Source organism: Schistocerca serialis, chromosome 11, assembly GCF_023864345.2.
Source record: "Schistocerca serialis cubense isolate TAMUIC-IGC-003099 chromosome 11, iqSchSeri2.2, whole genome shotgun sequence".
Classification (NCBI taxonomy): Eukaryota; Metazoa; Arthropoda; class Insecta; order Orthoptera; family Acrididae; genus Schistocerca; species Schistocerca serialis.
The window spans coordinates 135,756,637-135,780,484 of record NC_064648.1 but is presented as its reverse complement, the minus strand read 5'-3'; the positions used below and the strand labels follow the sequence as shown (position 1 = coordinate 135,780,484).

The 23,848-nt window shown below is 44.3% G+C and overlaps 1 protein-coding gene across 1 annotated transcript; it reads left to right on the top strand.

Moving 5' to 3' along the window:
* The first annotated feature begins 1,663 nt into the window (after positions 1–1,663).
* LOC126426922 (uncharacterized) lies at positions 1,664–22,554 on the top strand. Its single transcript, XM_050089025.1, has 3 exons — positions 1,664–1,826; positions 9,443–9,651; positions 20,033–22,554. Exons 1-3 carry the CDS (start codon positions 1,696–1,698, stop codon positions 21,508–21,510), a joined length of 1,818 nt encoding a protein of 605 aa, XP_049944982.1. The 5' UTR covers positions 1,664–1,695; the 3' UTR covers positions 21,511–22,554.
* Positions 22,555–23,848: the final 1,294 nt, after the last annotated feature.

Genomic DNA, 23,848 nt, shown 5'->3' with positions numbered 1-23,848 from the left:
TCCCAATGATTTTTGCCTGTTATCGAGACTCTGTAGCTTTACTGGCAAGATACTGCTCCCAGCAATACCAAGATCGGTCCAGAAATTCTACGTTATTTCGTCAGCCCAGCCCAAACAAACAAGAACAAGCAAGCAGAGGACTTTAGTTTATGTATGTAGGGAGAGAAGATTTAATAACATATTTCCGTTTACGTACTAAATCATGAATACAACATACATTTTATGTTTGGATGCAGTAATGTTCGTATGTTATACTTTCAACAGGTCATGAATACAATGTATGTCCAAATCGAAAACGACATTTTTATGTGATATAATTACAAGTTAACAAGTTTCAGATTTTTTGCTTTACTTGTACCGGAAAACTTAGTTGTTGCCAAATCTCACGATTCCAAGTCAATGGAGAGCACCCTATAGGTTTCGATGACTGAGTTTTCGATTATCGAAACACGAGACATAAACGGCCGTATCTGTTGACTGGAGTCAGTTATAAGGTTACAGTTTTTACGCCGCCAAGGGTCCGTATACGTTTGTATGTGACATAATTTGAACATGATACCCAGAACGTATCCAGAGAAAAAGATTCCTAACAGATGGACAGACAAATAGACAGACTGATAAAAAATAATACGAAAAGTATTTTGTAGAGTTATATAGTTACCAATTATGGATTTTAAGATTTTTTCCTTTATTTGCACTGTGAAATCTGGCTTCTTTCAAAATGTCATGATTCTAAATCAAAAGGGAGCACCATATTGATTTTATGAGTGATGTTTCGAGTATCAAAATATATAATTTAAATGGTCGTATCTTTATTGCATTGACTTAGAAGCTTACGATTTTTACAACGCCAAAGTAACATAGACCTTAATATGTGACACAAATGTGAACTTCGTACCCGAAAATGGTCCAGAAAAAATGATCTTAACACTCGGACAGTCAATACATTCCTTCAAATCTGCAATATTCGAGATACAGACGACATCGTGTTAGACGACGAGCTACAAACGCAAATTTTCGGCAAAAGCGATCAGCCAGACGACAGACAAACGCTACAAACTTTTGAGTCAAACTGACATTTCGTGTGTGCACAATTAACTCAGACAATGTTTCAGATATGGAGCGGCTGATGTCTATCGTTGCGTTTGTAGAAGGTCAAAACATGTGTTCAGGATTCTCACAGCGTAGGTAACGAGTAGGATTTTGACGTATTTGTCAACAGTGTGGCCATTCTATTTTCGAAAATCGTTCAAAAGTTTGAATAGAATCTCGTCAGAGTTCCAGCCACGCCATGTGGCTTTACACGTAGGGACTCGACGCTGCTGGAAGCTCCAGAACATTTCAGTTGGATACATCATCACGGGAGTATACATTCATACATTCAGACGTCTGTAATGTCAAATACCAATAAATATCTGCACCTCTCTTTCGGATGTCACAGTTTGAGAAATGTATTTATTTAATAAAACCCCACTAGGCATCTGCTGTGCATTAATGTTTTTATGCCTGTACAAAACTGAATGTACTACACTCACGCTCTGGCAGTAATTTCAGTGTCATGTAATAGTGCTACATGTAACTGTATACTAAGACAGGCTGCTGCTTGTGGATGTTATGAAAGTAATTTGAACTATTTTCTGTGAGTCTCAGGGTAACAACGCAAGTGATCAGCAACTCCACGGTTGGATTAAGGACATGGAACGTGTGAAAGACATGCTGCGCACGAAATTAACCGGATGGGTACAGGACTTGCAATTCGCCAGCAAACAGGTGGAGCACTACGAGATGGAAGAAGACAAGGACGGGCCAGGGGACTTGATACTCAGGTATAAACCAGTGTACACTCAAATGTCTGTCGTACTCACTATGGTTTATTGGAGTTTATCTCACTTTTATCCATGGAAGTATTCATTAAAGTTATAGAAAACACAGGGATCATTTAATTCAAAATGGAGTAAAGAACTAGCATTAATAGACAGTAGTGAAGGACATGGTTACAGAAACTCGTGATTTACAAAGGTTTTTGACTCCGTTTAGCCTTCGATTTTTTGATTCGCATTGTGTCTTAAAATGTGCCACGTATTACGTAACAGACCAGCGGAGAAAACTCACACAAAAAACGATGTTACTGGAATTACTAGAGAAAGTATTGATGGTTACAGATACTTCCGAAGTTTTCATAATTTGTGGAAACAATGATGTGGAACCTGCAACGAAAAGTGAGCGTGTCCTCGTCTTATTCGGGACAAAAAAAAAAGAAAAAGAAAAAAAAACACTTGGGGAGAAATTACGGTAATACCATGTAGTAGCGACTCTAGTCCAGATACTGGCATCCAGTCGGTCAGGAAAAGAGGCCACAAGTCATGTTCATCTCAATAGATGGAGGAAAAATCCAAACAGCGATGAGGGCAGGAAGCGGATGGCCATCGTTCTTATATTTTGTCCTGTGTTTGGTGTGTTTAAATCAGTCCGTAGCATAGAGCGTAAATACTGGAGGTTGCGAGCGGGAGGAAAGCGGAATAGTCTCTCGTGTGGTTGACATATGGGGCCGTGGAATGGAGTATTGTAGGAGATATGTTGGCACTGTGGAGGGTGACCAGGTGGCTTCCTGTGTGGGAATGGGCAAGCTCCCAGCAGGCACCACAGGTCTTGTGGTGGTGTTGTTGGATTCTTTTAGGTGGCTTATTGTGGGGTAGCTATGGAGGTGGAAGACGTGGATTAGAATGGACAATTAGACTCAGTCGTGATTGCTATCAATTGGATGAAAGACTTCTGCAGTTATATCTGAAGAGGTCGGTAGGGGAGTCACTTTGGGATGAGTGTGTCTGGGAAATGGACTAGGTCTTCTGAAACGAAGGTGATCAACCGACATCCACAGTTAAGTTCATCATGAGAATTGATGTGGGTAAACAGCTGTGGAGAGGCAGTGGTTAGTGTGAGGAGCGAAATTATGTGCTATAGGATGATGACAGAGACAGGCAGTAGGACAGATCACGGTCAGAGTGGTAAAATACACAATCAGGATAAAGTATTATGCAGGATGATTGAACATGATTTGCAGCCAACAGGAGCTGTTTTTGAGGAACGGTATTGTTACTCCACAATGTTTATTGTGTGGGGATTTTTGGTTTGCTACTCTACATCTGTCATCAGAACTGTGAGTGGGTGACCGGTTCACTGTGTACGGACACATGCAGATAGTGTGACGGAATAAAAATATCGACATTGTGTCAGGCAGTGGGAATGAAGGTAACTGGTTGGGAAGGTGAACTGAAAATCGGAGATGGGTAGATTTGAAGACAGGGGTGCACTACACAAAGGAAGCAGCTGATCGGATAGCAGAGTACCTGTGGAGTGCACATGGGGGGTTTCAGACTGGCCAGTAGTTTGAAGTACTCTCATGAACACTCGCCAGTTGGTACACATTTAGGGAAATCAGATAGCTTTCAGAGTAAAGTCAGTTCGACTCTGAAACTATTATCAGTCAACTGTCGAAGTATTTGTAACATAGTTCCCAAATATGCTCTCCTCCATGAACGTTCTCAGCCTCAAATTATTCTTGAATTGAGAGCTGGCTAAGACCCAAAGTAAAAAAACTCTGAGATATTTAGCGAGTCTTGGAATATTTATCGGAAAGACATATTCGACGCCGTAGGAGGGGAAGTGTTCATTGCAGTTGACAAAAAATATTCTCTTTACTGAGGTTGAATTTGAGTGTAATAGTGAGGTTACGTGGTCGCACATAACAGGACTAGGTGAAACCATATTAGTTGTTGGCTGTTTTTACCACCCACCCGACTCCGCTGGGACAGATGTGGAGCCATTCAAAGAAGATAAATAGTCAGCATTGCATAAATATCCAGATCACGCGACACTAGCTGGCGGTGACCTTAACCTACCGAGTATAGACTGGGACGTCTATGGATTCACTGCAGGTCGTGCAGACAGACAGTCTTGTGAAGGACTCTTGAACACATTTTCCGAAAACTGCGTTGAGCAGCTAGTTCGTCAGCCAGCACAAACAGGCAGGACCTTATCGATGGCGTCAGCATAGAGATGGGGATTAGTGATCATGATGTTATCATAACAACTATGGTTACGAAATTCAGTAAATCAGTCGAGAACGCTAGGAGAGTTGATATGCAGTTGTCAGCGTCTCACGTAGACAATAAAATACAATCATTTAATTCCAGAATTATGGCCATAGAGGAATTATGGCTAAAGTTTAAAGAGACTGTAAATCGTGATCCGGAAACGTATGCGCCTACTAAGTGGATCAAGGGCGGAAAAGACTCATCGTGCTTTAATAACATAATTCCTAAAATGCTGAGGAACGAAATGCTGTTACATTCTCGGTTCAAAAGAGAACGCGCAAATGAGGACAGAAAGATTTGTAGAGATTGAAACGCGTATGTATTCAGTAGCATCGATTGCGAGGCAACAGAATCTCTGACCAGAGAGTTATTTATCGTTGCTAGTCTGCGCTTGACCGCGCGAGAGTTCAGTTGCGAGAAAGTTGTTGTACGTAGCGAGTCGCGAGAGCTTGTAGTTGCGAGTTAGCAGTGTAGAGAACCTGGCTGCAGAACGATCCTAATGACGCCAGCATACATTTCTGGTAGGGACCACGAAGACAAGATACGAGGAATTACGGCTCCTAAGGAGGCATATAGACAGGCGTCTGTCCCTCGCTCTGTCAGCGAGCGGAACAGGAAAGGAAACGACTAGTTGTGGAACAGGGTACCCTCCGCCACGCACTGCACGGTGGCTTGCGGATTATGTATGTAGATGTAGACACAAAGGACGACAGTTGAGAGGAATTATTGGTTTCATGTCCGTAAATTTAGTGAAAACACTTTTGGCTTGGTTTCATTTGGAATCGTGATGTTTTATCTATTCTATTTCATTTGTTTGGTCTTATGAGTGCATGCATGAGGGCTGTGGCGTAATAGGTGGCCCCAGTTGCGTGTAGATGAGGACATTGACAGGAGTTTATGACGGCGGTGACGAAGCTACAGTGGTGGTGGATGTGGTTGGAACTTCTGGCTCCGGCAGTGGTGCGGGCGATGGGGCGGGCCGCGGTTTGGGGCTGGCGACGGTGTTGGCGACAGAGCCAGCGACGCTGCTGGAGAGGGAGTCGACTGTGGTGCAGGTGGCGGCGACGGTGGTGGAGCATTTGACGGAGGCAGTGGCGAAGGGGCTGCCAGACTACGGCTCTCTGTGAGTGGTGAAGCAATGAAGACGACGACGAAGGGTGGGAGATGATCGGCGAAGAACCACTGGGAGAGTCCAGGTGAGAGCTGAGGTGCTGGCGAAGTATAGTGAGGCGTGTCAGTAAAACGGAGGATATACTTCGTACTGGAAATATTGAGAGGACATTTTGGGGTTAACATGAGTAAAGCGAGTCAGAGAATATATTCCAGCCGAGAATGTACTCATCGCGAGTAAAAGGGTGAGGGACGTTGCTCAAAACAAAGAACGTTCTCCGATTTCGTGTGAACAAAACTAGAGGTGCTTCTCACAACCGGAAAATATTGAAGCGAGATCTGTAGCATTCTTCGGGCTGAGTAAGTTCTGTTAAGTTTTACCTACATTTTGGCAATGATGGCAGAATTCATATTGCTTGGGAGGCAAAAAAAGAAATATATAGCCGAACGAAGTGCTGAATTGAGGAGCTGTAGAAGTTTATATCGCTTTGACAATAAGAACATCATCTGCGGACTACCTCTCAAAAGAAGTGAAAATTGAAACATTTTTATTGCTATTTACTAGACCCAAGTTTTCAGACTGACGTACGAGAACATTTAGCTGTAGGCCTACACCAAACAACCGTGTCGCTGACGTTTCGAGACGTTCACCTTCATGTCATCTCACAGCATAAGTCTTATATAGTCTGGTGTTAGAAATATGTAGGGTTACCAGAAAAATTAATAACTGGTTTATTGCACACCTAGCGACTTGTTACTCGTAAGCAACGCATGGTGGGGCGCTTACGTGCTTGCCACGCGAGCTGACAGTTGTGCGCCGTATTTAACCAAAATTATCTCGTGTTGGAGAACTGTGACAGAGTTCCGATTTGGTGTCATTTAATTTTAAGATTTCGTTCGCATAATGTGTTCACCTAACATCTATAACTGAAAAGTTTTCCACATGTTGTAAATTCGGTAACATCGCAAGTAAATACATTTTCGTAAACTGTACGTATTTGTCTCAATAATTTGTTGGCTAATGGCTCTGAGCACTATGGGACTTAACATCTATGATCATCAGTCCCCTAGAACTTAAACTACTTAAACCTAACTAACCTAAGGACATCACACACATCCATGCCCGAGGCAGGATTCGAACCTGCAACCGTAGTGGTCGCTCGGTTCCAGACTGAGCGCCTAGAACCGCTAGACCACCGCGGCCGGCAATAATTTGTTGCTACAGATAAAATAAACAAAATGAAACGTAGTGCAACTCTGCCTGAACACACTGATGCCGGTTCCAGACATGTCGCCCGTTTGAGCGAGCTGAATGAAACGTGACACTGCGCGTGCTTTCTGTGCCGGACACGGCAGACCACACACACCGAGAACTCAGCAGGGAGCAGAGGTAGTGAGAAAAAGGAACCCTCTCGTCACAGATTATGGCTTCAAATGTTTTGCTCGTAAGAACTTTCCCTGAGAATGTTCTTTTGCTTGGAGAATCTTCTCCAGAGAACGTCGTCTTGTTTATTCATACGACCCAGCGTGTTTACCTTCTGTTGGATGTCAGTACAAAGGCGATAACCAAAGACGCATGAGGGGCCACAGCGGCAGTGGTGGAACTTATGTACCGCCCTCCTAGTCCAGGCAGCGCACCATTTCGTGCCTCTTCTGTAGTTCACGTATCGCCATTTACAGTCGGTCATTTCTAAATTCCGTCAATCCACTTCATTACTGGACTCGCATGGTACGTTCAGAAATGGCTCCAGCACTACAGGCCAAAGCCGCCTATAGCACACTGACCCTGCCTCTGAACGCAAATTGTCGACGATTGCCTTCCGTGGCAGTGGTCTGCCCCGCTTGTCGACACTCCAGCTCCATGTGGCGAGTATTTATTGCGTCCTCTGTTGATTTGCCACTTTGTGTTGCAACGCACTTGCTCCTAAACTGAATATGGCAGTCAGTTTTGTATCATTATAGCAGTGTAGTACATTCGCAACTGTCCAGAAGTTTCGAGATTTTCTTTAGAGCTTGTTTCAGTGGATATTGTTTGTTCACTTCCTTGCTGCATTTAAATCCGTTCTTTCGCTGCCTTATGGAATGAAGGCTCCATTACATTAAAAACAGCCCTTTCCCGAAATTCTTCCACAACCAAATCTCCGTATAATGTTTATTCAGATCATTGTCAGTATGCACGTACATCCTCCATCTGTGGCGTAAAAATGATGATTTTCATCACGGCACGGATTCTGAGTCCCAGCTTGTCAGTGGAGTAGGTGTGGTACTGTAGCTCCAAGCAGAACAGCGTGCTGGTGTACGTCACGTGGGAATGATTTGCGAGCCTTAGCACCATGGCACCACATGTCTTATGGGAGGGACAGCTCTCCGGTCAAACTGGGGACCCAGACATCACACGGAACTCATTATGATGCAGCTTTATGCTTTAATTGGCAACGTCGTTGTCAAGTAACAGTGATAACCAAGGACCATACTACAAGGAGTACAGGGAGTACTGATTGTCCTGCGTTATATCTGGCAGTATGGAAACTTTCCATCGTTGATGGGCTATAGGGAATGCAGTCGTAGATTAATCAGGAAAAAATTGTCTCATACCCGATTCTGAGGGCTCCATTCTCATCACAACATGTACCTGACACATATGCATCGAATCGATGTACGGAACACTGACCTTAGGACAAAGTTTTACGGCCAACAATTTCTGTATGATAATTTTCACTGCCAAACTAGAGACCCGCGCCAACCAATCACGAAGCGAGACGGAGCGAATGCTTCAGAGCCAAGTAAGCAAACATTTTTATGCAATATTACGTCAGCAAACATGTACTTCCGCACGTCAAGCATAGCACTGTGAGATGGTGGGATGCACACTGCCGGATGTAAGCTGAAACATTATAAAAATGCCACAACTGATAATGAGTAAAACAAAACACGTATTGTGAAATAAAAACACATGTTTGGTATTTGCAAAGACGGATTTGAAATAGTTTAAGTCATCGTATCGCGCTGTCCTTAGCCGTTGGATCAGCTGAAAGGGACTGAATAAGTGGACCTGCTTGACGGTACATTCACGTTTGTCCACTGAACTCATCTTCCTGTGTCATACAGTCTTTACGGAAAATTATCGCAGATGTCACATCACCTAAAGCGTAAAGGAAACTCCCTGGCAGGTCAGAGCCGTGTGTCGGATCCGCTACGTGCACTCTCCACTGCAGAGTGAGGATTCGTCCAGGAAGCAACTCCCGAGGCCTCTGGTCACTGCAGTGCCCATCCTTCCGGGAGCGCTGGTCCCGCCAGCCGTGCAGGGGAGCTTCTGTGACGGCTGGAAGGCAGCGGCTGAGGTACTGGCGGAAGTAAGGCTGTCACGGCGGCTCTCGGTTCCTGCCTGTCCAGCTCGATGTCTATTTTTTTAAGGACGTCATAATTGACTTTAGAAATTGTTTTACAATTGCAGTTTCGGCCTTTTGAGCCATTATCAAGCGGTAATGAGGACGATTTTGCTTCAGCTCATGACAGACATGTCCACATGTCATCGTGTAAAATCATCTATAACAAATTTGAACAAGTCATTCATATCTTTAACATAAATATCACATGTTCACTCGCTTGCAAAGCATACGAAATTCTTCTTTAAAGAAAAGAGGTATTCTGCGGCAAGCGCTGCAGCTCTGCTGTTTGATGTGTCTGAAACCAGTTAAAACGATATAGCAGCACAGAACGGAGTGGATGATCTGCAAGAAATAGTTACAATCGGTATATCACTCAAGTGCTCTGAAATCTAAAGATGAAATCTCGATGCGCTAAAATGCTAAAAAGACCAATGGATTTGCGATTGTTTGCTGTGTTACTATGCATCCTTTAAAGAATGAAAAAGTTCCAGGTTTGTGTCCCAGTCTGGTACATAGTACTCATCTATCAGGAAGTTTATAATCCACTGCTGAGTGGAAATCCGCTCGGGATACTTTTAGCCGCGCGGGATTAGCCGAGCGGTCAAGGGGCGCTGCAGTCGGGCTGTGCGGCTGGTCCCGGCGGAGGTTCGAGCCCTCCCTCGGGCATGGGTGTGTGCGTGTGTGTGTCCTTAGGATAATGTAGGTTAAGTAGTGTGTAAGCTTAGGGACTGATGGCCTTAGCAGTTAAGTCCCATAAAATTTCACACACATTTTTGGATACTTGTACGTCCTTGCTAGACTATACATGCTAAGTTTTTAACTTTTAACCTGGCACTTTGTGTGCTACAGGCGGCCGCTGTTGAGTGTACGCCTGCTGCGCTATCAGCCGTGGAACCTCTCCTTTGACGACGACTTCAGTGCGCTGTGCAAGGAGCGGCAGCCAGAGGCGTCGCAAATGTTCAGCCTCGCTGACGAACTGTACGCCTTCCATCGTGTCTCCTGGTACACTACAGCTGAGTACATCGATTCAGTCTACGAAGATGATTTCAAGATTGTAGGTAAGTTTAATACTGGGACCCGGCCACTTCACGGTTATGCGCTGACAACTGTTCAGTTGTTCGAGGAATGAGATTCTAATACCCTTCTGAATTTGTAGTTTTAGCTCTTGCGTGATTTTGCATGCCACGCAAGATAATCTCTGGTGCTCTTTCCAAAGTCAGTGTTTAGATTCCTCGGCAACTCTCCGTCTGGATCTATGACAAGCTAACTACTTCATTTCGATGTATTATTGACTTCTTCATTATGCAGGGACTAAAAAAGACTACGTAGACAAAATTTTGGAGTGTTTAGAGAAGATTAAAAAGAACAAATTTTATGTGACACAAATGTCACAGGTGTCATGTTTTGGAGACGTTACTCAAGTGCCAGCTGGGTGCTAACGATTGCGCAACACACTCGAAACAAGTGGGTGTCTCACAAATAATGTTTGCAGCCTCAGCCTAACAGGCAACCACCTCACCTGTGGTGTCTGCCAGTGTCTGGTACACTGAACAACTCGTCTCCCTCCCGTAGGAGGCACGCAGCACCTCTAAAACAGGGCCCATCCCACAGCACTTTGAACTCCGTCTCTGAACGCCAGTGCAGATAAGACCTTCATACGTGTGCGACACGTGCCTCATATAAAAAAGTGTTCCTTCTTATCTTCTATAAACGCTCTAAAATTGTGTATACGTAGTTTTTTTTGAGACCCAGTCTAAGACTTGTTTTAAAAATGGCGAATGGTTTCTGCAACTTAACGGCTACAGACAAGCTAATGTTTTGTCAATACTGTAACTTGTGTAGAGTTCTACATTTCTCATCTATGATCCTGGCATGATACTGTTCGTATTTACTAATTTTCTTTGACGAATAATATTTCGATTTGTACCTGAACAGTTAATTTTATCAGATACACTGTTAATATTATCCTTAGAAATGTTAATACTATGAACTGTAGTAGGACTGAGGAAACACAGCTATCGCATCTGTCTGCTAAACAACTCTATTTGTTCGAATCACTATATTTTTTTAATTTATTATTTTACTCTCGTTACTGGGCTTTATCTCTTACTCGATCATCTATCTATCGTGCACCAGACATGAAACGAGTTGCAGGGTTTTCATTGGTAGTAAGCTGACTAATTAAGAAACTAAGGTGGTCGAAAAGGGTTACAACAGATAAGGAAGTAAGTTATCACAAAAATATCCGTATAGTAGAACCAGGAACTGTAATACTGAGAAGAAAGGCCTTTCCAAAATTTCGGCTGTCGCCGATAATTTACTGCAGACACTCACAAGAATAATACTGGCACATAAAAGGAAATACGCATTGTTAGCAAGTTACTAAACAAGGAGACTCTTACCCCATCTGTTGCTAGACTGAGCTGCACTCTGCAGCATGTCTATAATGATGACTGAAACTGTTATGGACACCGAGAACAAACGTGTGAGCTGTAGTTGATGTTTCAATTCATCACGAGCCGCTACAAGATATTAAAGAATGAGCCGCGACAAGACCTTACAGAGTTGTGGACCACTAGCCGTTTGTCTGGAAGCTAACTTTAAGCCCGACATTGAAGATATCTTCAGGGGCCGACCGGTGTGGCCGTACGGTTCTAGGCGCTTCAGTCTGCAACCGTGTGACCGCTACGGTCGTAGGTACGAATCCTGCCTGGGGCATGGATGTGTGTGATGTCCTTAGGTTACTTAGGTTTAAGTAGTTCTAAGTTCTAGGGGACTGATGACCTCAGATGTTAAGCCCCATCATGCTCAGAGCCATTTTATCTTCAGGGGAAAGTGGTCGTGATAATCCAGAGAGATCGGAGAGGTCGTGGCAAATCGGTCGAGATGGGGAGGGGGGGGGGGGGGAGGGGGAGGGAAAGAAGAAACTGGTACGAATCTCTTCTGAGCACGTGGCGATGTTCGAAATGGTTTGCACCATCCAGCAGGCTGCTACAACGCCCCTGTCTGAAAGAGTTGCCCTCGCCACTATTAAAACCGTGGCGCTTCTCTGCCGGCTTCTTTACGCATCACTGTCCAGCAGAACTAGATGCTTGCCCACAACAGACCAACGTATCAAGAACTGAGCCCTGATCTGTTGTCGCTGCCATTGTGTAAAATCACCTAAATCGCAAATTCAAGCCTACAGATCTCACAAATACTTCCAGTGTGACGACTATCTGACCCAGTATTGCAGAACCACCTGGCCTATCCCAGTTACAAACAAGACCAGTCCAAGTTGCAAATTTTTATTTTTTATTCATTCGATGATTTGTTTCGGACCGAGACCAATTTTCAAATCACCATAACATAGTCGAAAATGCATTTATGAAGATGTCAAAAACGTGCAATGGACATTTACAGTGCATAGAGATAACTCACCGAACGAACAAAAACTTGGAACGGTTTTTCGTTCACTGATTACCAGAAGTTGCTGACCCAAACTACTGCAGCATACTGGAAGTTCGTTAAACCTCCCATATTAACTGTGCCCAAATCTACAATCCTTGCACAACTGCATCATCTACACAGCCTCGACTCGAATGATCTAATAAATATAAAGTAAACGCATTATTCACGACACTAAACTTACATTCCGCATCCCAACAACTACATACATTGCATCCTCACCATCAAAGATATTGAGTTCAGATCCACAGTTTTCTACACCGTCAGTCGAGCTCACCGTCATCATCCCAACAGTTTCTTATGTCGCATCCCTAACATGAAAGACATCCAGTTTAGAACCACTGTTTCCCACAACATTCTTTCAGCGTCCCCATATCGTCCAACAGATGACGATAACAGCCACAGTCACCTTCCATTTTAACATCCAAGTCACCTATTCCAAAAAGCAATCCAACTTTATCTTCAGCCACACCAAAACATCAGCTTAAAACCTATACCTAACCTTGTTTCGCCACATAAAACATCAAGACAAAGCAGCAGCATAGCATTCCATCCATATGTCTGTTCCGTCAGCTCCAACGAGATCTTCATCACTCACATGTTATCTCAATGCTACAACTATATTTTAATGCAAATTGTTACAGTCACGTAACACAGTCCCAGTCACTATACACTCTACAAAGCACAGATAATTGCTACAACATACAATCAGATGGTACTGCCAATGGGTGCTTGTGAGATATCCTGATACCAGCACCTCATTCCGCACATCAGAAACCCTGGGATTGGTAATACACATGAACAAAAACACTGCCACATTTTCCATAAACTGAACAATCTATTGAAAAAGGATTCATTCTCCTCTCATCCATAACAACCACACGTTACCAAACAACCTCAACAACGCAGACTCAGTGCTTCATATCTTAAAGATATACTCACTGTATCTAATGACTGCTCGACAATTCGGTACATACAGTGTCACACAAATACGACCACCATGTCTCTTGGTCCCAGTTTAAAATACCTGTCTATAACGCCACAAAACGAATTAAATATAGCATTTACAACACAAGACTATAAAGCCACACACTTTGTGAGTGTGTGGGTTGGTGCTATTCTGTCATTCTGCGCAACAGATTAATCTGAGATGTACCGTTTACCCTTTGGCCCCTGCAAGATGCAATTTCCACCCCCACACTACTACAAAAGTCAGACGGACAGTCTTAACGTTCTAAAGAGAAATGCCTGAAAAACTTTCGGCAATAAATACCTTCTGGAGTCGTCCACAGTAAGGAAATGACACAAAAATTCACAAAATGTCTTACGTAACTAGTGGGATACTTGGGTACTGGAGTAGTGCTAGTTAAAGTAAGAAACACATGAAAGTAACGAAAAATATTATTTATTTTGCAAAAATTCTGAGAAATCACCATAGCACTTTTAGTTATGAATTGAACACGTTATTTGCAGGTTCTTTTCAGAATGTGAAGTTACCTCTTAAGGATAGGATTCGGTAATTAAATTTCTATACAAAGTTTAAGATTGTTATTGACTTGGCAGAATGGCTGAGAGCAGCACCTACTCAACTTAAATAATTATCGGTTAGAATGTTGCTAGGTACAGTCGAGGTTGTCACGTGTGATATGCAGTGAAGGGTACTGTTGTGGAGGAAATGTGGGGGTCGCAAGAGCTGTAGCTGTGATGACTGCTGTCTGCGCTGCTCGCTGCCGACAAATAAGATAACTCTCGTTCTATAACTTGACCTCCGCCAATCAAACTCTCCCTACGCCTTGATGAAGTCAAGGATTCCTATTCGCCCCTAGTCTAACTATTGGCGTGGTACACCGGTCAGATAACCAGTCCACCGCGATGCCACTCAAAAATTCGCTCGCAGGCGTTTAACTATTACTCTGTCCATTCACACCGCACAATAAGTGTGGCGGCCAACACAGTGAACAATGCTTAATCGCAAGGACTCAATATACAGTTGCACTTCGATTCGCTCTCGACAGAGGTGCTCTCCCAGTGAAGTACTGAGGAGAGACTTGTTCCTCGCTCTCTCGAGTACATGTACGAGCGCGCACGCTCTCGTTAAGTGTTCTCGCTCCAAGAGCGACAACGGAATGGCCCCTCTGCACGCCAGACGAGAAGCGGTATACCTTTCGATCTCTCCCATTACTCCTTCAGCTCAAGGCGTCAGAAATATCGTCTGCCAATCAGAATTGCTGTTCTAAAACGCGAGAATGACGTTTTGTTTAAGGCGACCAATCCGGAAATCTGTAGTATCGGTGTTTGGCGTTTGCTGTCTCCCTGTGAAAATCTCTGAAACTGCGTGCTATGTGTAAAGAATGCGTAGGCTAACCGCTCCCACACAATGTAGCGGAATTTGCTTTTAAGCCAAACACGAGATCGTCCTTTCACTCGGGCTAACGCTGTCTGCTCTACAGGAGGTCACTGGCCGACGTAGATAGCTTGGGACCGGCCTCCTGGGGTGCAGTTGCCTCTCTCGAGCTAAAAGCTCCTGTGACCGTCGTGTCTGGAATGTATGTGTGTACGTCAGTCTCGAGTATTTCAACCACGGTGCGCACTTGCGATTTATTAGTTATTTGCTTATCGTTTACATGAATTCATATAATACTGACTTTATCTTATCGAGTTTGGGCTCGAATGAAGCGTCTTGGTGTGCAGAATATGATTGTGAGGGCGGAATATGAAAGCAATGAAGGAGACCACGACGTCTTACAATTTCAGGAAATTCTTATGATAGGCTGCTCATGACTCCATTACTTTCAACCTTCTTAAAAAAAAAAAAAAAAAACTCTTATTTCCTACTGGCTCTAGTCAAGTTGGGTGATATCATACTATATGCAAGTTTATATCCCACGGCTCACCTATGATTTAAGGGTAGTGTCTTTGTATACTAATCAAAACGTCATGGGACCCAGGTTCAAACCTCGCTACTGCTTAAATTTAGAACAAAAATCGTCAGTAATGATGGATGGGCGGATAGAGCTTCAAGGCACTTTCTTCCCCTGCTCCTAAAACCCTGAAGAGTCAGCAGGGCTCAAAGGCATGAGAATGCAGAAGGTAATGGGAACCACTGGTGTCTGTCCACAGGACATGTGGCCTATAATTGAAAAGTGGTATGATGACTGCTCCATTGGCGAAATATTCCGCAATAGTCGCACATTCGGATCTCTGGGAGGAAACTGGCAAGTGCCAGGTGTCCCAGTGAATTATGTTTACTGTATAGCTCCTTGTCTGGCACACCATGCTTCTTTTGTTACTGTAAATCTTACTCAACAGCATATCTTCATCTGCCTCGATAACTTCACCTCTTGGTGTAGCCTCTGCTACATCAAAATCACTTATGTTAAAAACCCAAGGAATTATTACAATAGATACCACCAACCATTTCTCTCTCCCTAACTTCCACCATGGCACACATAAACATGACTCTGTGGTGGTACTCTCTTCAAAGGTAAACTGGTTCGAATCCAGGTGAGGGAAGGAAGTTTGCATTGCTGGTATTTCCCCAGTAATGGGAGGGGAATTGAAGCATAAAGTTTCCCATCACCAGACCTCGTGTCAGTGTTCTGCATTACATTCCCTCTCCTCAGTGTATCATGATACACTGATGCCTGTGACACTGTTGAAGGTGACACATGTGGTGTCGACGATACTCGCCTGCAGCAAATCGTCAATCGACTACCGTAGAGATGCTGTACACCCAAGCAGCATCGCCACCGCCTATGAGAAAGAAGTAGTAAGCCACGCCTCCTGTAACTTCGAGGCGCCACACACGACAAGTATTTCCAGCTCTGCCAGTGCCTCGTACGAGTTCTGCCTGAGTCCAGCCTGACTTCTGTTCTGTCTACGAGGGTATCAACAGTTCCATGACGACTGCAGACAAGCGACGAATTTCTGCCTTCAGAGTGCAGTGTCGGCGTAACGTCACTCAGTCAAGCCTAGGCCAAGCATGCACGTACAGAGAGTCGAGGGCCAACAACAGACACATATTTGGCACAGTTGTAGTAAACGTTCAGTGCTCATCATCTGCAGACTTGCACTGTAATGCCGCTCAGTGTTTTCAGCAGCTCCTGTGTATTTGGACCCCAATTAATACCACACGTGCTCACACAGCCACAGCCACGAGGAGCTACAGATAAGTGTATTGCTTTCCAAACAATAAGGCGTTCTGATCATTGACTGTTTCATTTATCTGCTTGTAAATTTATTAAAAGCATGACACAACAACATGTGTGTCATCCATTACAGTCACGTACACTCAACAGATAACTCCGAGTCACAGTTCTCTCACAATGCAAGGACAGTGCCCAATTACAAGGAGGAAGATAAGCGCTTGCAGTAAGGCGGTGGACCTGCTGCTCCATTCCTCTCTGCTGACATGGGCAGAGGACTCTCACTTTCTCATATCTTGGAATAATCACGCATCCTCAGCTTACAACAAACTCAAATTAATAAGACAGGAAACTTGACTATGTGGGGACTCCATCATTCAGCCATCCTCTGTACTTGGGTAAAACCCACTGAACGAGGCGATGCTGTGGTAAGCTGTTGGCTCCAAACTTGATTTTCGACTATATTTAGTTTCTCTGCGATGTCTCTACACAGCTTAAGGTGAATGACACGACGGTTCCTATGGATGGACGCAGCTGTCCTGCTTCCCCGTTCTTCCCAATTCTGGGTTATGCTCTAATAGCTGTTTGACCAACAGGACGATAACCCCTGATCTTGTTTCTTCCTTCGTCTTTCCAAAAGCCTTAGTGGCCCCAGTGTTACTTTCGCCAATATAGCTTGGATCTCAGCACTCTCAAAAATTTACCATTCCTTACAGTCTTAGAACACCTTGCACTCTGTATCATATTTTTGCTGTCTCAGACGCAACCTCTACCAGCTGATTACATTGCCCTCTCTTCTGAAGTTCCTCAGACTTTGTCACAAATTGTAAACGTTCCATTAACGTGGGGAACAAAAGCAATTTTTCTCGGCTATTCTCTGGATACCTAGGCTTCTGGTGCGCCTATACCAACATGTCATAACCATCCTCCACTTGCCCGCCCCTTCTGTATCCTATTCGAGCCGAACTTCAGCTGACTGGTTCTTCCTGTTCCAGAATAGTATGAAGACACTTACTCCTCCAACCAGCTATAATCCTAGCGTCTACGCCTCTTCAATATGTAGATGATCCCGCTTCCAGCCTCCTGACCACTGTCATCCCTCCCTCACACCTCCCTCTACCCACATCAACTTGTCAATCATACTTCCCACCCCACTCCAACACCTCGAATACATACACCCTTTCTGGCCGGCACCTGCATCATACTGTATTACCCTCGTAGTAGTTATTGGGAACTGACTGCCAGTGACTTGCCAGAAGCACGAGCCTTATCTTCACCATAGCACCATCATCTGCTTCAATGCACATGTGTTTATGTAGAACCGCTATGGCTTTTATTTTTTTGAAACCTATCATTTTATTCATTCTCCCATAAAAGCTATACTGGCCTAACTTCGATAGGCTGAAGAGCAGCAAAGTGTCCGAAGCTTGCGCACCACACGATAATGTGGTGGGAGTGGAATGAATAACAAAGAAAATGGAGTGTTTACGACAAAGTCGTGCATTCGGCCTTTCACAGAATCTGCCTGTGTATAAGAATCTTTCATAACTTATTCGTCTTACTGGGTATACATTTGCGCTCAACACGCCAATGAACTATATACATTGGATGATGTGTAGCATATCAGTATCATTCTCCTTTGATTTGTTCTCTGAACAGGAATAGCGCTCGAGGACAACGACCATCAGGACTTCTCAGAATGCAGTAGGTAAAGCCGTCATCAATCTGAGGCCTGGTTTGCTCACCACAGTGCTTCGTGAGCCACTCTCCTACTGCAGGTTGTGGTCACTCGCCGTCTTCCTACTTCTGAACTAACTTACCCAGTTAATAATTGTGGGACACAGTTAATTATTGGGTCTCCGAACAATTCTACAGCTACATCATTTTCGTTTTCCATAAATCAGTGTCTTGAAAGAAGGCATAAGTGACAGAAGGAATCTCGGGAGCAATGCATGAATCCCAAATCTCTGGAGTTGTAATCCCACATTCATCCACTCAGCAGCTGAGGCATATATGTCCCAATTGCATTTATTGCTGCGTTACTATCATTACACAAGGTACGGGTGAGACGAAGTAATTACATTTCTCTGCGTGTTTTTGAATGTATGCAAACAGAGTATTAACAGTAAATCGTTCATTGTGGTAAAGGAACTCCCAAAATCGTCAGTTACTGTATTTTGTTGTGCTTTTTCTCGACAATCTCGTGCTAACGAAACAAACAGATGACAAATATGCTCCATCACTTTTTTTTACGCTCCGTGATGGGGTCACTAAGTTCACGGAGGAAAGTGAAATATCACAAAGACGAGAATTCAGCCTGCATCCTATTTCTTTGTACAGGACGCCAATGGAGTTATGTCAAAAGAGTATATTCTATACGGACGTAGTTAGATATAAAAAAATACGTATCCAACGGATCAGTGTATGGACGATCACACCTTCCTCAGATATCTGTGTGTCTCGCTGTCCCCCTTGCTTTATTGCGGATCGTTCTAGTAATTCTGCTTAGAAAGACTTCTTCAACACTTCTGTCAATTTTCCATTAATCTTTCAACGTTGAGCCACATAAGGCTTTATTATTCTTCATATTCAGTTATTTGCGTGGTAAGATCAAAAGTTTGTCATGACGATTTCAAAAGGTTGTTGAGGTGGTAATGTTGGGATTTCGTGGTAACCATTTTAATATGTCTTTAAATGCTGCAGAACCAAATACAATCCGAGAATAAGTTGTTCATTAAGAAACCCACACATCTGAACAACAAAATGAGACTCAAGCTCCTTCCTTCTACAACCACACAAGATCCGTGATTGCCTTGTCATGGAGCTGAGATACTGAAAACTTCTGTTGTACAGAGAAATGGAAGTTCCCATTCATGCAAGCTTCAAAAGAATGTGGTCCTAACAGGTATTCTGATCACACAGTAGCCCACATAAGGTGAGGTAGGTTCCTTTCCAACTCTCAGTAATAATGGGTACTTTCCTTAGACAAGAAAACAATATTTTTCCTGAGCAAACAGTGGTATATGGCACATTTATAAGTAAACAACACTCTTGAGCGAGACATGGCAGAAGTCGCCACAACAAAGTGCGGTGGGTTACAAATCGTTGCTCCACACTACTGTCAGATAATTCAGTAACAAACATGGGCCTAAATCCTTTCGTATTCATATTTTTTCAATATGGTCGTTCATTTTTGAACAAGATGCTTGAAGTCGAACTGCTCTTTTGCAAATGGTTTTCATTGGAAACTGCTCATCTGATTAAGAGTGGGTGACACACGTTCCTGTCACTTTTTATTGCTTTCAATATGTGGTCTGAGACAGCCTGAAAATACAGGACATTTATCTCAATCAGGCATGGCTACTTTACGAGGGGGACTGAGGCAAATGGTCTCATCATGCCTTACATAGTTTTTCCTATCTGCGGATGTTCATGCACCCACGAATCCTCCACTAATCTCTCCTTTACAAGATAAATGTTGGTCCATGGATTCGGAACTCAAAGACTGCAGTGCTGAAACAAAAATATAATTCTGATAACATTCTTTTTTTCCATCTCCAATGCAGGAATATCAATGAAACCTATTTACTTCCTCATTTTTACTATGTCAAGAGCGATACAGGGACTTCTTGGACACCCTGTAAATGAAATAGACGTGCATAGTAACATGATATCTGTCTTTGTTAATACTCTTACTTTGTGTTGACATGCCGCCTTACATAGTTCTGGGTAACTGAACCTGGGTAATGTGGGTAAACAACACTTCAGGCTCGTCATCCAGAGAAGACTTTGGAATCAGCTGCCTGCAGTGTACGGCCACCACCTACTTGCTGTCGTTTTCTTGCAGACGAGGAGTGGCAGCTGGAGGACAGAAGCCACGATACGCTCTCCGTGGACACTGACTGCGTGCAGCTGTTGGTGAACGCCCTGGACCACCCCACGTGTCCGCTGGAAGACCTGCCACTGGAAGCCGTGAAGCAGCGCGAGCGGTGCCGCGAGCAGCTGTGGGACGACGTGGTGCAGAGGTCGCCCCACATACCCGTCACCAGCTACCTGGCCTACACGCAGAGGATAAACGTCAACCTCTGTCTGCTGGCCTGGATGGCTGTCAACTCGTACGGCATTTGTCAGGACGTCCCGTTTAGTATGATACAGTCGGTGCACGATGCTCGCTGCTATTTCGATAGTCCTGACGATCAATCATGTCTGCAGTCGAACGCTACAGACGCCATCTGCTCTGTTTCCAGAGCTATTCTGTTGCTAAAGTGTCGCGACTTTTCCTCCATTAGGACTTCCTATAATTGTACGTTCCTAAGTGTCGGATTGCCATTATTGCATAGTGGTAGCAGTGTACTGTATCAAAAGCTAACAGAAGAAACACTGAACTACAAAAACAGTTTAACCAATGCCACCTTGAAATACAAGGATTTTAAAATCGACAGCTTGAAGCCTTTAGAAATGTCATTTATACTGGTAAATATCATTTTCCGTTTTTCGACTGCCGGGGTATACATGTACCTTCCCCAGTTACGCAACTTGCCTGGAAAGATTTTTTTGTCCTTTCAGATCACGTGCATAACCCAGATCCTATGTTCTGAGGTCGTGTATCGTATGGCAGGCGTCCCTGACTTACCTACAGCACTGCTGATAGACAGCGCCCTCACACTTCTCAGCTGTATGTGGCTGAACTCATTCTGCTACCACATGTATGCTTGTGTTCGCCATCTCAGGCTTCCTAACCAGCTACTACCTGCTGAAGTAAGCCAGTTATTCCGTCGTGAGGTGCTGTGTGTGTTTATACCGTGGAGTATAGTATGTGTGGCAGCTGTTGCTTTGGAAAAGACGAGTAAATATTACCTGATCTACAGTCGTATAGTAGTCCTTGCAGGGATTTCAGTGTCTGTGGCATTCAATTTGGTTTGTCTCGGACTGCTTGGATACATGTACCTACGTAATCGGTGCTCCATGCGGCAACTCGAAATTGTTGATAACAAGAAATTTGCCTCAAAGAAGCAATGTCTTTTTATGTCAGTTAAGGCCATTATAATAAGTGGAACAGGAATTATTATTAGGACTGGGTTCCACCAGGCTCAGGGAATAGCTCAGTTTGTATACTATATGCATCTAGCTACGATGGTGCAAGGACCAGTGCTCTTCGTCTGTTTCGTTTGCAATGGAACGACGCTCCCCATACTGAAGAACAGGATACTTCTTTGGTGGAACCCAACCAACATCCCTGCAGGTCTAGAGCTGTGTTCGGCAGCCGAGAGGAATCTGGCCAGGAGAAACAATGAACAGTCTCCCTTTTCAGAATCCTCGCTGTAGCCTCCTTCAGTATTTTTCGCAAATAACTGCCTCCACACTACACTGCACTAAACCCAGAAATAAAAATGGACTCTACCTGGTATGACAATATTAAATGTCATTAAATCTGATATCGTACAGCCAGTACTTCTCTTTCCTAACGTCTCCTTCATTTATAACTGTGTGCTTATTTGTGAGTGGTAGCCTCTGTCTACCTATTCTAATGCACTGAGACTACTTACTAAAATTGTTGGGAAATGCTTTGTGTATACAATAGGCTGCGTCAATCACACGGCCTGTTATATACAAGGAAAACGCAGCACGTTGTCAGAGGAATTCCCGTTCGTCAGTGTCATCTACCGTGGCGATGGTGCATTTCTGGACACATGTTCGTAGGCCGTTTTTTCTCCGTTTTCCGTCGAGGATCTGTCTTTGCAGTTTGTCGATTTTATTAATGTATAATGTATGATATTAGTATATATCATATTATGTCTGAAACAAGGAAATTTTCCATATGTGTGTGAAAGATGTACTTTTACATGATTTGTAATTCAAGTACCATGACAAGAGACATTCAGATACTTATAAAATCAAAAGAGAGGGGCCAATGACTGAAGTGGTGTGTGCATGAAAGTGTAAATGGGTTTGTTGAGCTTATTAGTGGTTCGATTACATTGAGTGGCTCAAACAGGTATGGTGATAAAGTAACAGATGACTTGTGTGAAATGTGGCTTGAAGTGAACGCAAAGTGTCGAATGGCAGAGTTATATGAGATTAGCATTATTGGGTTTGTGAGACAAGATGGTGATTTGTTAAGCTAGAGGTTTGTAAGGGTACTATGGCAGATGTTAAAAGTTAATGTTCCATGTGCCACTCTTGAGCAAGGAAGAACATTACTTAAAGACGTATTTACAGAAACAGTACTGTGGAAGGATAAACTTGTGCCAGTACTGTGAGTCCTGGAAAACATGTGCCATAGTAGCTTCACTAGAAGCACACAGTACGCCTAAATTGTTGTGATTCGTAATCAATAGACGATCTCCCATTTGTTCAAATAAAACCTGAGTGAGCAAAGTAAAGGAGTGTCTGTGTGAATTTAGTATCCAGCCCATCTGAAAATCCTGTGATAAATAGTACTACGTGGAGTGATTTTCGTGAATTGCGAAAGTACAGCAATCTTCCCGCACTTACCAAGCACCCGCAGTGTTAACCGCGATTTCCGTGCTGGACGCAGTGGAACCAGAGGCCGCAGCGCCACGAGGGAGGCAGGTGCCGGGTACAGCCCGCCTGGCCGCAGGGGGGCGCCGGCAGCTCAACAGGTTCTGTAATACCGTTTGACGAAGATTTGCAGGCCGTGCGCCTCGATTCTGTCAGCGCAGCGCGAAGCCAACCCTGGCCCGCTTTGCGTGACGTCACATGAGCGCGCCGCGGCCTTCTCTTTAGGTGGTGGTGGCCAGAGCCGACACGGGGCCCACCCACACAAGCGTCCTGCACCACCGGGACACGCGTAAAGTCGGTCCGACACAGTGGTCGCCAGCCGAGCCTCGACCCGCTGGAAAGTATCGAACCTCATCGCTCGAAAGCCAGTAGGTAACGGCCCTCGTGCTACCTGCTTACCCCCAGGCAAGATCCCGAGTTCCGACCGCAGTACTGGGAACATTCACAGCCAAGTCCAGGAAATTACTTTCGACTGGCTGTACGAAATACACAGTTCAAAGTCAAGAGGAAGACGGTCACTCAAAAAACATTACTCCCAAATTTGGATAACAAACTGAGATTATCGCTATCCAATTACGCCAGCCAAGTCAGTCACTTTGAGTCGGAGCACCACTGCCACTTAGCTAACATCACCAAGTTTTCCCTGAGCTACAATTCGCCGTAAACGCCCACACTAATTACTATTTCAACATTCGCAGATAACGGCAGCAAAGCTCTTAAGCGGTAATGGATGCGCGCAAACGAGAACGCGTTTGGAAACTCGAGAACACTGTGCGCCGCGACACAGAACTCCGCTCCAGAGCGCCCGCGACCCGCCACGTCGGCCACACGGGCGCCGACGGCCAGCTCTCGATTCCCCGAGCTCCGAGCCTCTCCACGAAATCCTTCTACACGTGGGCCTTTCAGCCAATCAGGAGCAGCAGAGGACTGCAAGCCCCACCACTGGCCACTCCCTGCTGCTGCTTACAGCCGCTGCTGTCACGTTCTGGTCTTCAAAAAGGCGAACCAGCGAGCAGATATGGGTGGTCAGGGAATCACCTGTTACAACCCTTTCACTCGTGGGGTATCAAGCATTAACTTCTGCAACCGATATGCTTATTAAGGGCTTTCCCCTGATATATCTGGAGGCAAGCATTCTCGC

What these genes read in the sequence shown, in the direction of transcription:
- LOC126426922 (XM_050089025.1), top strand. Translation starts at nt 1,696, where the DNA reads ATGGAACGTGTGAAAGACATGCTGCGCACGAAATTAACCGGATGGGTA. An exon ending in CCAGGGGACTTGATACTCAG is followed by an intron (nt 1,827 to 9,442) that starts GTATAAACCAGT and finishes TGTGTGCTACAG; the next exon opens with GCGGCCGCTGTTGAGTGTAC. An exon ending in AGATGATTTCAAGATTGTAG is followed by an intron (nt 9,652 to 20,032) that starts GTAAGTTTAATA and finishes GTTTTCTTGCAG; the next exon opens with ACGAGGAGTGGCAGCTGGAG.